The sequence below is a fragment of the Lampetra fluviatilis genome, chromosome 10 (genome assembly GCF_964198595.1).
Source record: "Lampetra fluviatilis chromosome 10, kcLamFluv1.1, whole genome shotgun sequence".
Lineage (NCBI taxonomy): Eukaryota > Metazoa > Chordata > Hyperoartia > Petromyzontiformes > Petromyzontidae > Lampetra > Lampetra fluviatilis.
The window spans coordinates 14,622,962-14,636,873 of NC_136284.1; the positions used below are offsets into that span (position 1 = coordinate 14,622,962).

The 13,912-nt window shown below is 43.5% G+C and overlaps 1 protein-coding gene across 1 annotated transcript in view; it reads right to left on the reverse strand.

Moving 5' to 3' along the window:
• Window positions 1–13,912, reverse strand: part of LOC144934612 (receptor tyrosine-protein kinase erbB-4-like) — a 247,651-nt gene that overhangs the window by 25,472 nt on the left and 208,267 nt on the right. The window contains exons 21-23 of the mRNA XM_078860618.1: window positions 9,660–9,815; window positions 6,914–6,989; window positions 3,040–3,186 (exon numbers count right to left, since the gene is read on the reverse strand). Coding sequence (XP_078716744.1) covers window positions 3,040–3,186; window positions 6,914–6,989; window positions 9,660–9,815 — 379 coding nt within the window. The remainder of the gene's footprint in view (window positions 1–3,039; window positions 3,187–6,913; window positions 6,990–9,659; window positions 9,816–13,912) is intronic.

Here is a 13,912-nt window from a genome sequence, read left to right on the forward strand (position 1 = left end):
TGACAAGTGCTGTGGTGAGGGGGTAGGCGTGTGAGCGTGTGAGTGTGTGGAGGTTTCGGTGACTCATGGCGTGATGGTAATGGGTGAGTGCGTGTTGACTGAGTGAGGTTATGAAGGGGTGTCTCAATGGGAGTGTGTGAGTATGTGATCAGCCTCTTTTTAACAGGCAGTATTTGAGGAAGCATTTTTTTTAAATAAATATAAATCAGTATTTGTGTATGAGAAAGAACATCTTCAATATGAAATGAATTGTGGAAAGTGGCCATTTTATGAGACTAGAAACAGGCCAACGAATAGTGCTCTAAATTTTCACTCTTATGAAGGTAAGCTAATTTCAGTTCCAACTGATTACCCTTTTGTAACGCGACTGCAGAGGTTGATGAAAGTAAGAAGCCGAGTGCTCCAGCAATGTAGAGGAGGGTGGTATAAGGAGACACTGTAGAGTGGAATTTGATATATTGCATGCTGATTATGGCCATTGAAAGACACTTAATGTATAGATCAATGCTGTTACTTTGAAAATAAGTTCCCATGAGGTATCTGTTCAATAAAAAAAAGTGTCTCCCTGCTCAAACAAACCATTTGTGTGGTGCCCATTACCATTGGCAGCTCTGAGCCTGTGGTGAAAACACCCACGTCCCCTCGCCAACGGCGAGGGTCTCTACGAAACAACCACTTTTGACTTTCCACAAATAAGTTCTCATTTGATGAAAAATTAAGAGGCTTTTCCCATTTCTGGCAATAATTAAGGCATCACGATGTTCTAATTGTATACATTTCATGGTAATTGTACTCTCTAAACTAGTCTATGAGCCTCATTCTAGACCAGGGGTCGGCAAACCAAAATAACAAGAAGAGTAATTTGGTTTAAAATAAAACCCCTCAAAATGTCAAGAGTCGCAATGGACGTGTATACGAGACGGTGGCAGGTCCTTCACAAACGACGACGTCACGAAGCAGAAGTCCTTAAAGAGCCACCGCGACGCCGCTCCGGAGCCGCAGGTTGCTGACCCCTGACCTCGACCACTGCTGCCCGTCTGAGAGCAGTTCAGAATTCATTTACAAAGAGGTCTTTGTCGTTACGTTTACCGAAGACATTTTCAAACTGCCATGCAGACATTAAACCCGTAATTGCTCCTAGGCTAGCCATTTGGATAATCAGATGGTCAATGTATGGAGTCAATAGTTTAATTCCCGTTGCTGCCCCAGTAAATGATGTAAGGAATTAAAAAAGAGCGTCATCATTATGGTTCTCTCGACCTCCCTTAAGGAGGAGATTATTCATCTCAAAGGACTCTCATCTGGGTAAGTAAACGACATTCATGATGCCCATGACCGGTTCAAATATCACTCACCACTGATGTTAGTCTGATTTTTTTCTAAGACGACGGTATGTGTGTATATACTGTTGTGCCATTTAATGTAGCAATAACATGAACATATTTCTATATTAAGTGTGCATTGATCGGATGAGATGGGCAATAATACCACAGTAGCTTATGAGTTACAATAAAAAATCTTGGTATGGGGTCTGTGTGCTGACCAACTTCTGTCAAAATATCTCTGTACCAGCCCTGAAGGGATTAAAATGTATTTATGCTTAATTAAATGAGGCAGCATATGAGATTAAGAATAAATTAACTGTTAAATTGCATCGGCGACTCGGTGTATTTCTAATGAGGCTTATGATATTCAGAAACAAGTTTGCATTTGAGTTGTATTATCACAAGCTGTGTTTAAGGCCATATGTTTCTAAGTAGCTATAAGACTTTTTAATATAATTAAAATGTTAGTTTCCATTTACTTCTTCATACCATAATTAAAGTAATCATTCATGAATGTATTAAACAGATTACATTAATGTGCGCTAATGTCTGGTTGCAAAAGATAAAACTAAAATGAAAAAAGCGACTTCCTGCTCAAATACGAATGTAGTGGTGCCCATCTCTCTTGGTGGAATTTAACTAACGGAGGAAATTCCACATTATTATGACAGAGGCCATCGATTTCACGTGATAATCACCGTTGACTTTCCACAAAATACCATCGGCCGAGTTGATCCCCGAACTAGGAGTTAAAATTATCATCTTGCACATATGAACCGAGTGTTCTGCCAGTGCCATCTATCAGATAAAATAAACACAACCCAATCTAATTCATTTGATTATCGCCCGTACTTAATTGCTGTTGAGATTTGAGTGTGAGCGCCAATTTCATTTGAGCATGTTGACAATCAAAGCACATCTGCTCATGGTGTTAAATTGTCGATTAACAGTGGATTATTTTCAGCTAAACAGCATCATGGATTTGAGTAACGTGATTTTTTTCTACATTCAACAAATATATATTTTAATATTAATTTACAAAAGTAGGGAACGATGGATGATAAAGAGTAAGAGACGCACACCCGTGCATGAAACGAGGTCGTGTTTTTTTGAGAAAGGGAAAGGAACCAATATTCCACGAAAGAAAACTAAATGCAATCATTTAAAACGTTTCCATTTTGCAAAATTAGCTGCTGACAATATTCTTGGCTTCGCAGCTCAATTTTAAGATTCAAATCACCATCTTAGTTTCCATATGTGATGAAATCTTACCTCCAATTTTATAAACAAACATATGCAAGGCCATTAATACATAAGGTGTTATTTACATTCACGAACAATGGAGCTAAGGATATTTGCAGGGAAATCTTCAACATCATCATTGTCAGAAGTTTTGACTCACGAGGGTAAAAAGTGTTCAGGATCAAACAATTTCTGGACGGTGCTTAACTTTGGTTTCCATCATAAATTGGTGTAAAATTCCATATGCCTGGATAACCACTCGCGATGTTCAACAATGTGGTGCTCGTTCCAATGGTCACTGAAAGGTCACATGTTTGAGTTGAACATGTGACCTTCCAATGGGGGGGGGGGGTGGGCGGGGGGGGGGGGTTCAGGTGTTCTCCAACATCACGACCCGGTCAGATGACTGACACCAAGTCGTGTTCGGATGACTTGTGACTATGAACCACCGAGTGGTAGGTGAGATGCGTACATTTCACCATGATCATGTAGACGTCGATGGTGGAGATGGGCGGCTGGGGGAGGCGCTCCCCCTTCTCCAGCAGCTCCGGGATGTCCCTCGCCGAGATGCCCTCATAAGGCTTGCCTCCAAACGTCATGAGCTCCCAGATGGTCACTCCTGCAAGAGACCCGCTTCGATAGCTTGAAACTATTTTAACTGTAAGGGATATATTTAAAAAAAAATTATTTTACCAGGTAAGGCCCACTGACCTATACAGATCTGTTTCATAAGCGACCTGGCCACAATTGATAGCTCAACGAAGTGGCTTATCACGTGGGAATTTATAGCAGCCAAATTATCTAAACGCACGTCGATTCTCAATGTGGGAAAAAAAAACGGCGGTCCCGGAGAAAAATCCACACGAACACGGGAAGAACATGCAAACTCCAAATATACAGCAGGCGTCAGGGTCGGAATCGAACCCACAAGCTCCTGTATACCAGGCGAGGGATTTAACATCTTGCCACCGCAGCGCCCCACAAAAATACACGCACGGCATCAATTGTTTGGCCAAACATGCAAACGCTGGAGATTATCTGCAAATTGCTCAATTGGGATTACTTGTAAGTTGCAACATCACCCTCCCCCTACTGTTGTATACTCGACAGGATCCTCCAGAATATTGACTCTTCAGATTCAGAAAAGTTTTCTGGGTTAAAAAACGGAATACATTATTATTATTATTTTAATAATAATAGTAGCCCTGCACTTCAGAGGCAGTAATGGTAATTGCCGTGGCTGTATGTAGAACGATTAGATGAATCACCACTGCTATTGGATGATTTTAAATGTTTGTGTCAATGTTCTTACGTGTTTATTGTGTGTGTCAATTGGCATCCTGGACACCCTTGCAAATGGGATAATCTAAGTTAAATATGTTAACACGTATATAAAATCATCTTTGTGCTAATTTACTCACTTATGGCAACTGTTCACAAAAAAGGCATCTTGTTTTCCACTTTATCACTGCCAATATAGAAAACAACCTAAATGAGATGTCCCTTCATCATATTCTAACAGCACTTGCCCCAAAAGAATGTGAAGGGTATACGGAGGATCTTTTGCACTGGGTGCATATCGACACACAGTTGTGCATCGGGATTTGATGTTCGGTGGGTTGTGCACTACGCTACGACCCTGACGGTCTGACTTCAACGCTTGGCTAAGCACAATCTCAACGGCAAGTGGTATCTGAACCTTCCTGGGCGTCCACTGGGTCAAATCAGTCTTAAATGAGTATCTGATGCAGTATATGAACATCAGCAATGAAGAGACGAAAGTGGCTGGGCATTGTGCTGGCCATGCTGCCCTCCTGTGTGCCACACTGAATTTGATCGGTGCCCACCAACAGCTGTGGTCTACGTGGGTGTTGGGGGATCTTTATTCGTGAATGAATTATGGAAGCTTGCAGTTTGGAAACATCAAGTAGGTAATTTAAACAATCCCCATCATCCATGTAATTTGGTGATCCGTATTTAAAACATGTACCCTAAAGATGCCAAGGGGTAAATGTTTTTGGCGAGGCAATGTATGGTTATTACTATAGCATCCAACCCATAGGTTGCTGTAGTTTTATGTTCCAAAACGAAAGGCCTTTGCCAGTATGGACATGGGGAATATTCACTGCGTTATCGACGGTTGGATCAATGCATATTTTGTGCAATTGTACGTTCTAAAAAAACTAAGTCAATTCTCATCATCATCCTCATCATCATAAAAAAACGTCCCAGGTCTCACTGTCCACTTGAAAACCCCAAAGTTATCATTGATCCAGAGCTCTCTCTCTCTCTCTGCAGCCCACATCCCGCCTGGATGACTGCAATCTTCGTCTACAGCTTTCAAATCTCTCAGAGCTAAACTTCGGATGATCCACACGAGTCACTGGCAGCCGACTTTGCACCTGTACCTAAACATGAGACCCCTTGACGGCAATCCCTCCACTGGCTTCTGATCCAATTCCTGATCAATTATAAGATTGCTCTCAGTATCTCCACAAATCCTCCACGTATTTAAGATAGATGGATTACCCTTCATTATGACTAGGTGAGCTGCCCATTTGTTCCCGTCAAACTCTGCCTACCTCTCCCTTCCCTTTGCCCTCTTGTCGAATCCCTAAGCCATCCTCTCTGCTCAATGGAAATTCGCTCATTCCGCTCTGCTGCCAACGTCGTTTGGAATTCCCATTCCCTTCCTCTCTTTGCATTCGGAACTTATTTTTCTCCGTCTGAGAATAGGCTGAAGACCTTTGGTCCCCCTTCCTCGTGGCCTACAAGCGCTTCTCACCACGTAGTTACCCCCCCCACCATTCCTCTCTGTATTGTGCCATTGTGTATTCCCTCCCACCAAGCACCGCATGTCGTCCCCTACCTCTGTACATCAGAATTAGAATCTTATTTAGGCTGGAGGAATCCGATGAGCTATAAAGCTTTTTTAAAACAGATGTCCAGTATTATCTTAAGGTGTGGCTGCATTGAGATGATGTGTACATCACAGTTGGATGGTGATACATTATAGTTACACATAACAAGTGAATTGTGCTATATATACCCCGTATTAAAACGTCTGATGCCTGCAAAAGGTTCCAAGATGAATACTAATAATGAGTGGCATTAAGTAATACTGAGGTCATTTAGATTCGATAAGGAAGCTTTTTAAAAAAATAACAGTTTAATATTCAGATGTAATGTGAACAGTAAGTTGTCATCAAGGAATGGTAAAATGTCAATGACCACATACAATTAAAAAAATAAGGCTATTCCTGAACTGATATGCTTCATTGATGAAGAAATCGTACATTTAATGCTTGAAAAGCTATGTAATATTGTATTTTCCAACCATGTTTTGATTATCATTTTAATGTACCGATTGCTCAATGTAGTACTGAAAGGAACATGACCAGGTGATACCATGAATTTAAGAATTTAACTCACACGTTGGCCTGGTGTAGAAGACATTTATCGTCACAGAATACGACTGCACCATACATCAACTGCCAAAGAGTGACTGAGCATTGTTAATATTTAAGAATTAATACTGCCAATGAGTATCGCAAAATATGTTGTAAAAGCTGCTCGTTAGAATACAGTTGGTACAATTTGTGTGTGTAGAGTGTTTAAATGTAACTGCATCTGAATGTTGGTAAGAAGCCACTGCTAACCACTCACCGTAGCTCCACCACACTCACCGCAGCTCCACCACACTCACCATAGCTCCACCACACTCACCGTGGCTCCACCACACTCACCGTGGCTCCACCACACTCACCGTGGCTCCACCACACTCACCGTAGCTCCGTCACACTCACCGTAGCTCCACCATACTCACCGTGGCTCCACCACACTCACCGTAGCTCCGTCACACTCACCGTAGCTCCACCACACTCACCGTAGCTCCGTCACACTCACCGTAGCTCCACCACACTCACCGTAGCTCCACCACACTCACCGTAGCTCCGTCACACTCACCGTAGCTCCACCACACTCACCGTGGCTCCACCACACTCACCATAGCTCCACCACACTCACCGTAGCTCCACCACACTCACCGTAGCTCCGTCACACTCACCGTAGCTCCACCACACTCACCGTGGCTCCACCACACTCACCGTGGCTCCACCACACTCACCGTAGCTCCACCACACTCACCGTAGCTCCACCACACTCACCGTAGCTCCGTCACTCTCACCGTAGCTCCACCACACTCACCGTAGCTCCACCACACTCACCGTAGCTCCGTCACTCTCACCGTAGCTCCACCACACTCACCGTAGCTCCACCACACTCACCGTAGCTCCACCACACTCACCGTAGCTCCACCACACTCACCGTAGCTCCACCACACTCACCGTAGCTCCAGACATCGCTTTGATGGGTAAAGGTGCGGTATTGGATCGACTCCAGGGCGAGCCATTTGATGGGCATCTAGAGAACACAACAATATTCGATGCGTTAGTGGAATAATTTCCAAAGCCATCGGTCCTAATACAACCACGTACATAATAATAACAACAGCATGAACATTCATTCAAAGTGTGGTACCTGTCTGTGAAGTTTGTAAAATATTCGGTGATGAACTCAATATACTCCATGGAGTGGTGGCGCAGTGGCTAGTAATTTTGTATGATGAGATGTGAGTTTTACCCCCCCCCCATCTCTATCGCCAACGAGCATTGACCAGGGCGGTGAAGTATGGTCAACCGACACACAATGCGGGGAGGCCTACATCCAGAAGTAAATTCACGAAAGTATTGTGGATTCTAACTTCTGTTTTAGTCGAGTCAACCAAATCGAATCTGGCTGGGTGGTGCAATGCCACAGACTGCTCGACTTACAATTGTAAGGCTGAGTTAATATTCCATTTGAGGGTTGACTAAGCTCTTCGTTGCTTCAGGGTCAACACAATGGGTCCATATTGTGGGGTATAAAGAGCGCTCGTCCCGTTGCTAATAACCACTGGCACGCACCATGGCAATGCAGAATTTACACCATGGGCTCCGGGCAGCCATTTGGGATTATTACCAGCAAACATGAGTTGGATGATGCAGACACTTTGTGACAATGTAAATGAAGCCTTGGAATCAGAATGTAAATGGACCTTGGGTGCACAACTTGGAACTGAACCGACAGTCACAAGAAATGCAATGTGATGAACACCACGCCGCATCTCCTTATAATACAAATGTGTATGTGTACGTACATACATATGCATGCACACCCTAAGCCAACGTGGCAATGAATAAAAGTGACATATTAGCTTGTTAAGCAAATCGAGCGGTGTAAAGGGCTATGTTGGGGAGCACCTGGTGTGGCTGTGGCTCTCCGCAAGAGATGCACGACGTCTCGCGTCGTCCCGCCTCCCAGTGCTGGTCCTTAACACGCTGCGCTAGATACCAATTTCAGGCCAAGTTGGCCTTGGGGAGGCCATGCCTGGTAATGATGCCATTTGTCACTGTAGCGTGCATGGTTAGGAATTCAACCCAGGTGCCTCAGATTGCAGTTCTTTAAGCACAACGTTGCATGTTTCCCCCGAATACACACGAAACAAAAACAGACAAAGATCCCCTGTGAAACCTTAAAAGACCGTTGGGGCAAGTGCTGTTAGCGAGCACCTATTAAGGCTGGCATGGCACACGAGGGGGTGGGTGGCCAGCACCACGCACGGCCGCCTTTGTCTCCCTCGTGGCGATGTTTACACACCGCACCAGATACCCATTTCAGGCTGAGTCGACCTAGGGGAGGCCCAGGACCGGTTCAGATAATCGTCACTGGTGATGGCTGTGAGCGGGAATCGAACTGAGGCTGCTGGGTTCACAGCGCAGAGCGCTAACCGCTACTCTACCGCTCCCCACACACACACACCTCGACAAATGTGCGCACAAACACATACTGTATGAATACATGCACGTATACAGAAACAAGCAAGCACGTACATACACATGCACACTGATTAGCTCCAAGTTTAACTCCTTTCATCCATGACAATGTCATTTTCATAGCCATCACCTGCACTTAAGAGATTTAGACAATTCTTCAAATTAATTCAGTCTTGTGCCCGATTCCTCTCCGCGAGGTTCAATATGCACAGTCCATCTGTGCATCAGTTTTGGGTTAGTGAACTGCTTTATAATGAGTCTATAGGTGTGTCAGTGCAAGAGATGGCATCTTCCACATGTGATGTCCCATGACGGTGTTTATACAACTGTCCATGCATGCCTCATTAGCACTGAAGTCAACCTCATTGACTCTCATGGAGGCATTTGTATGGATGTATAGATGATGTATAGATGATGTATAGATGTATAGATGTGCGAATCAGAATGGGATTCCTGATGTGTATTGATCAAAACACATGTGCCAGTAGTTCTTCATGTTTATTATTTTCTTTTTACATTTTTTAACGGGAGACAATTAGCAATGGAATGCAGAAATAGGTCATAGGAATTATTACACTATTATCAACAATCAAAGTCAAGGCGTCTACCAAATATTTCACAGTAATGTTGTGGAAATGTTTATGTGGCCAGGCGACAGTGTGATTAGAATACTATTTTTTTTTTTCATAAAAAAGTACTAGCCTTTGGAAAGTACACGGGGGTTGTCCAATGGATAGAATGATCCCTGGCACAGGAATGTGGAATTGTCACCACCGTTGCAGGGCTGTTAGCAGGAGATGCGTATCGTCTCACGCGGATTTGTGCAAGACCTAATTGTAAAGTTTGTTCTGCTTTCCCACTAAAGTGTTCTTCCACGCATATATCAGTCGAGTAGTGGTGTGTTTCTCGCTGCTACGATAACATTAAGTCCCTGAATCCATTTTCGAGACCAGAACCTAAAAACCTGCATTAAAATAACTGCCAAATAATAATGGTCATATTTAAATGTCCAAATTTGTTGAGAAAATGGAAGGTAGGAAGCAAATTAAACCTACATTTACTTGATGTGCTGCTTATTCACAGAGACGTATTGCCATTCAGGGGTGCCTCAAGCCTGATGGCTCCATCTCTGCGTAGTCCACGGACCCCTGCCTCCAAGCCACTATATCTTGCAGGCCAGTACCCACCGCACCCGGTGTTCAGACGGCCCATCACGTACCTTGCCACCGTCGGCATGGTACTCCACCTCGTTCACGTCCAGCAGACGCGCCAGCCCAAAGTCTGTGATCTTCACGTGCTGCGGAGTCTTCACCAACACGTTGCGAGCGGCGAGGTCACGGTGCACCAAGCGGTGCTCCTCCAGGTACATCATGCCCTGCCGAGGGGGCGTACACAGAGGGTGGCGGCCTGCTGGTTAGGCGGAGGCTCTGTTGGCCAGTGGTCATCGTCGCATCCTGATGGTCGTTCACGTCGGTCAATGGCATTGTTTGGATTTTGGACGTCCAAAACACAAGCTACCTCCTATTCCTGGTTTTCCCCAGGATCAGTCCTCGTTTTGAGACATCTGTCCTGGAAAATCTGTACGTCTTCCCAGGGCATTAAGAGTCCCGGTTTTTGTCAGTTGCGTAATAATACACCACTCAAGATGTACTCACGTGTAATAATATCCTCCTCATGGTATTGTGAGATATCCTTCTGATGATGTCCCGGTGTTTTTCTACCTCGTAAGTGGCAACTCTAGCCCCCACCCGCTTACCAATTTGTCCTTCACCTGTCACCACTGCCGCCATTCGCTGCCACTCTGTGCTCCGATTCTCGGGTTCTCCCTCATCACTCATGGTTCCAATCGCACAATGTCCTTGTGTGTGTGCGTTGAACTTCTGTCGCACCGCACGGAGCCAACGATGCTCATCGGAGGAGCACGCGCCTAGGTGTGATGTATGAGGATGTTGCTAAACCAAAAGGAGTATAACCTCATTGCACCTTTTGTATTATTTATTTATCAATTTCAGGTGATCATAATTCTTTGGGTCTTTCGGTAAAGCCACGCGGAGAGAAAACATTATAAAAATAAAATATTAACAATATCACGACGTTTCGATCACAACACAAGTAATCGTCATCAGGTGATGATGATTGCGAATAACCCCCTCTTTTTCACCTGATGACGATTGCTTGTGTTGCGATCGAAACGTCGTGATATTGTTATTTTTTTTTCTATCTACGTGGTTTTCCCGAAAGACCCAAAGAATATGAATTCCTGCAGTCACGAAAGCTTTAAGTCAAGATTCAGGTGATCACTTTATAGATATCCCATTGATGTCTTCTGCCCTCACTTTATTCTCAACAGGTGATTGAATATTGTTACGACAATGGGTCAGTATCTTACAGAGAGTTATACAAAATATATGTATATTTCGATGTAAAGCTTTCGTGACTGTAGGAATTCATCTTCTTGGTTCTTTCGGTAAAGTCACGTAGAAGGGAAGTAATAAAATAATAAAAATAAAACATAATAAAATAAAATAATAATAAAATAATATAATAATATAATAATATTATTTTATTTTATTATGTTTTATTTTTATTATTTTATTACTTCCCTTCTACGTGACTTTACCGAAAGAACCAAGAAGAAAAATATATGTAATTGGAATAATACACGCTTGTACTGTGAGCTTCGTGGATTATATTAATAGATGCAAGAGTGCATGCATCGGTCCTCCCTTACAGATCTGCTTCTCAAACGGTTCCTCTCAAGATTTAGAATCATGTGACCGATGGAGCTGTAGGCAATCATCAGGTGGCAAAACCTAGCTTACAAATGTGCATCCCAAATTCTAAAGCAGCGGCAGTCGTTTCCATTCCAGATTCTCTTCCGTGCTGCTATATTGGGTCGATGAAGTGGTATTTTTTGCTCCTTAATGTTAAGCGCCTACCATCTCTGGGATGCTCGAATGGAGCCATTTCAATAATGTTAAAAATGTCAATAAAGGACAGTTGCTACTTAATTTTGACAATGAATAAATTGGATTCGTGTCAAATGCAACACTTTAACCTGTGTAGGTGACACAAATATTGCGCATTCGCCGCCGTATGTATGAGGCACCACAATTTATTGCCAATTTAACTGTCATACAAACAGCTCTCGAGTGGCCAAGTTTAACCTGCGGAGCAATTCCCCCCCCCCCCCCTTCACGAGATGACATAGAAACAACCTTCAGGTAATTGAAGCGAATGCAAGGCCAGCGGCAAGAAGGGCATGTAATTTAAACAAGAAAATTGATGAAACGATTGGTCTCAATTGTTAAACAATTGAAAGCCAAGAGCAAAACGCTCATGAAAAATTTGCATTTAATTACGGGCGCCGTCGTAATCCACATGGAGGAAAAATGAAGTTTCAAACATTCAGAAAACCGTAATGTTTTAAGCCACCTACTCTTGGTTATTACTCATCTTCTATCGTGTTTACATTTCGCGGGCTTTCAATATACATGTCCTAACAAAAGAAATATCTTAGGAGCAAAAACAACTTGGCGGTGCCAGTAAGGTTTGTCACGTAAACAACGCGCCGATTAGTTACTACTTCAGCCCACTGGTGTGTCGGGTGTTAAAGTCCCAACTTTTCTGGAAGTCAGTAGTGGCTGGTCTATGTGAACACAGGCTCCAGCCATCAATCCACTGCTGGATGAAGGCCTCCCCTAAGTCATCACTATCCCCCTGTCTAACCCCCATCTTAATATTTATGTTGGTACTTTAATACGTAATATAGCGAGGCTCTTCTATTTTTCTAAATGGTTATTTTTAAATATTTGTAAAACTTATTTAGGCCTCTTTTGTGCGAGGGCTTAGCTGACTGCATTAATTTATACCGAGCGCATCGATTTCCACGGAGTCTTTTGTCATCGTCTCCCCTGCCTAGGCGCAATGGCAACAGAAATTGATTGGTAATTTCCAGAATTTGTTTCGTAGAAATGCAGACACATTTTTCACCACTGACCCAGGCCTTGCAACAGTAAACATCATCTCACAGTCACTCGAAAATAAAGACTTCAACTTGACCTTGGCTATATTTTCTGACCTATTCATGCGCTAACAATTAGGAAGCAATTATTTATTCAACATCAACTCCTAACTCATTCAATTAGTCGCAGCAGTCAGTTATCCCCTGTCGAGGTTGAAGGTTGGCCAGGTATCATTCTCATGCTCAGCCCCACGATTGGCAGAATTGTCCTGCTGCTATGGTGAGAATGGCTCTCGATAGAACATCCACTGTTGACTACCCACAGAGTGGTATAGGTTTACTGCATGTGGTCACACACTCACACAATACAGCACATTTATATACGTGTGTGTACACACAAAATCCACGCAAATCTTTCTCCTAGTTGCAAGATTTAGCTGTAAGAACATCATAATAAATGGCATCTGCCTAAGACTAATTACGTAAATCTGTCACACGTGCCGCAAGGACACTGCACGGCAAGGTGGGACATGGCACACATGGGATGAGTACAAGGGGCATGAATGTCACATATTTCATCTGATTGATATCCAGCACCACAGCCAAACTCAGCCTTCTGTAAAACATCCCTTCCCCCCTTGACATCTCCAGGGAACTTATTTGATAGATCTACAGAGAGATTACACTGAAGACGCCACACAGGCACGCATCCACATGCACTGCTGACAAACGAGCTTTGTTTTTATTTGAAATCACGATGATAATGATTTCATTGCCTGCATCGTCTCCATTGCAAATGATTTTATTTCGTAAACCTCCCTCGCGTCTGCCTGTCTACTTCAGTGACATTAATGTTATTGAGATGTAGTTGTCACATTTAAAATACACACAGAGGCAAAACATTTATGCCGTGCATACAAAAAACGCTCCAAAAAAGTGCAGGGCTGTGTTCATCCACGTTGGCGACCTTGAGTCAGTGGTAAGAATTCCACATTCCTATGGTAGGGACAATTTCTCCACAGCACCAGTACCGATGATGTGCCAACGCAGTAAAGATTGTTTTTTTATCGGTCGTAGAACGGCGTCTGACCGAGGCAACGCAGCAAAGGAATACGAACTCGCAATCTTGTGATTGTCAAATAAAAAAAAACACACTCAGCAAGTTTGTCTGGTTTATAATGGAAAACTATACAGCAGGTTGATGTTTAGGGCAATGGTCATTCTTCAGTGTAGAGAGAGAGAGGGCAGAGGGCCTGACTGAGTTATAGTCGGCGTGACTCATGGTCACGCCAGGATTGTAAAGCACTCCCTCCTCCTCCCCACTGCACCACACTGTGTGCTGCACGCAGTTCCTGCGGGAACCTGTCATGTATTCAAGCCTGAGGTTTAATACTTGCAGTTTGTTTTGAACCGTGAGTACAATTAGATCACCGTATCCCTTCAAGCTTGATGTACGAATACATTGAATTCTCCGTAAGGGCCCAGAAGAGCCAATTAGAAGAAGACTT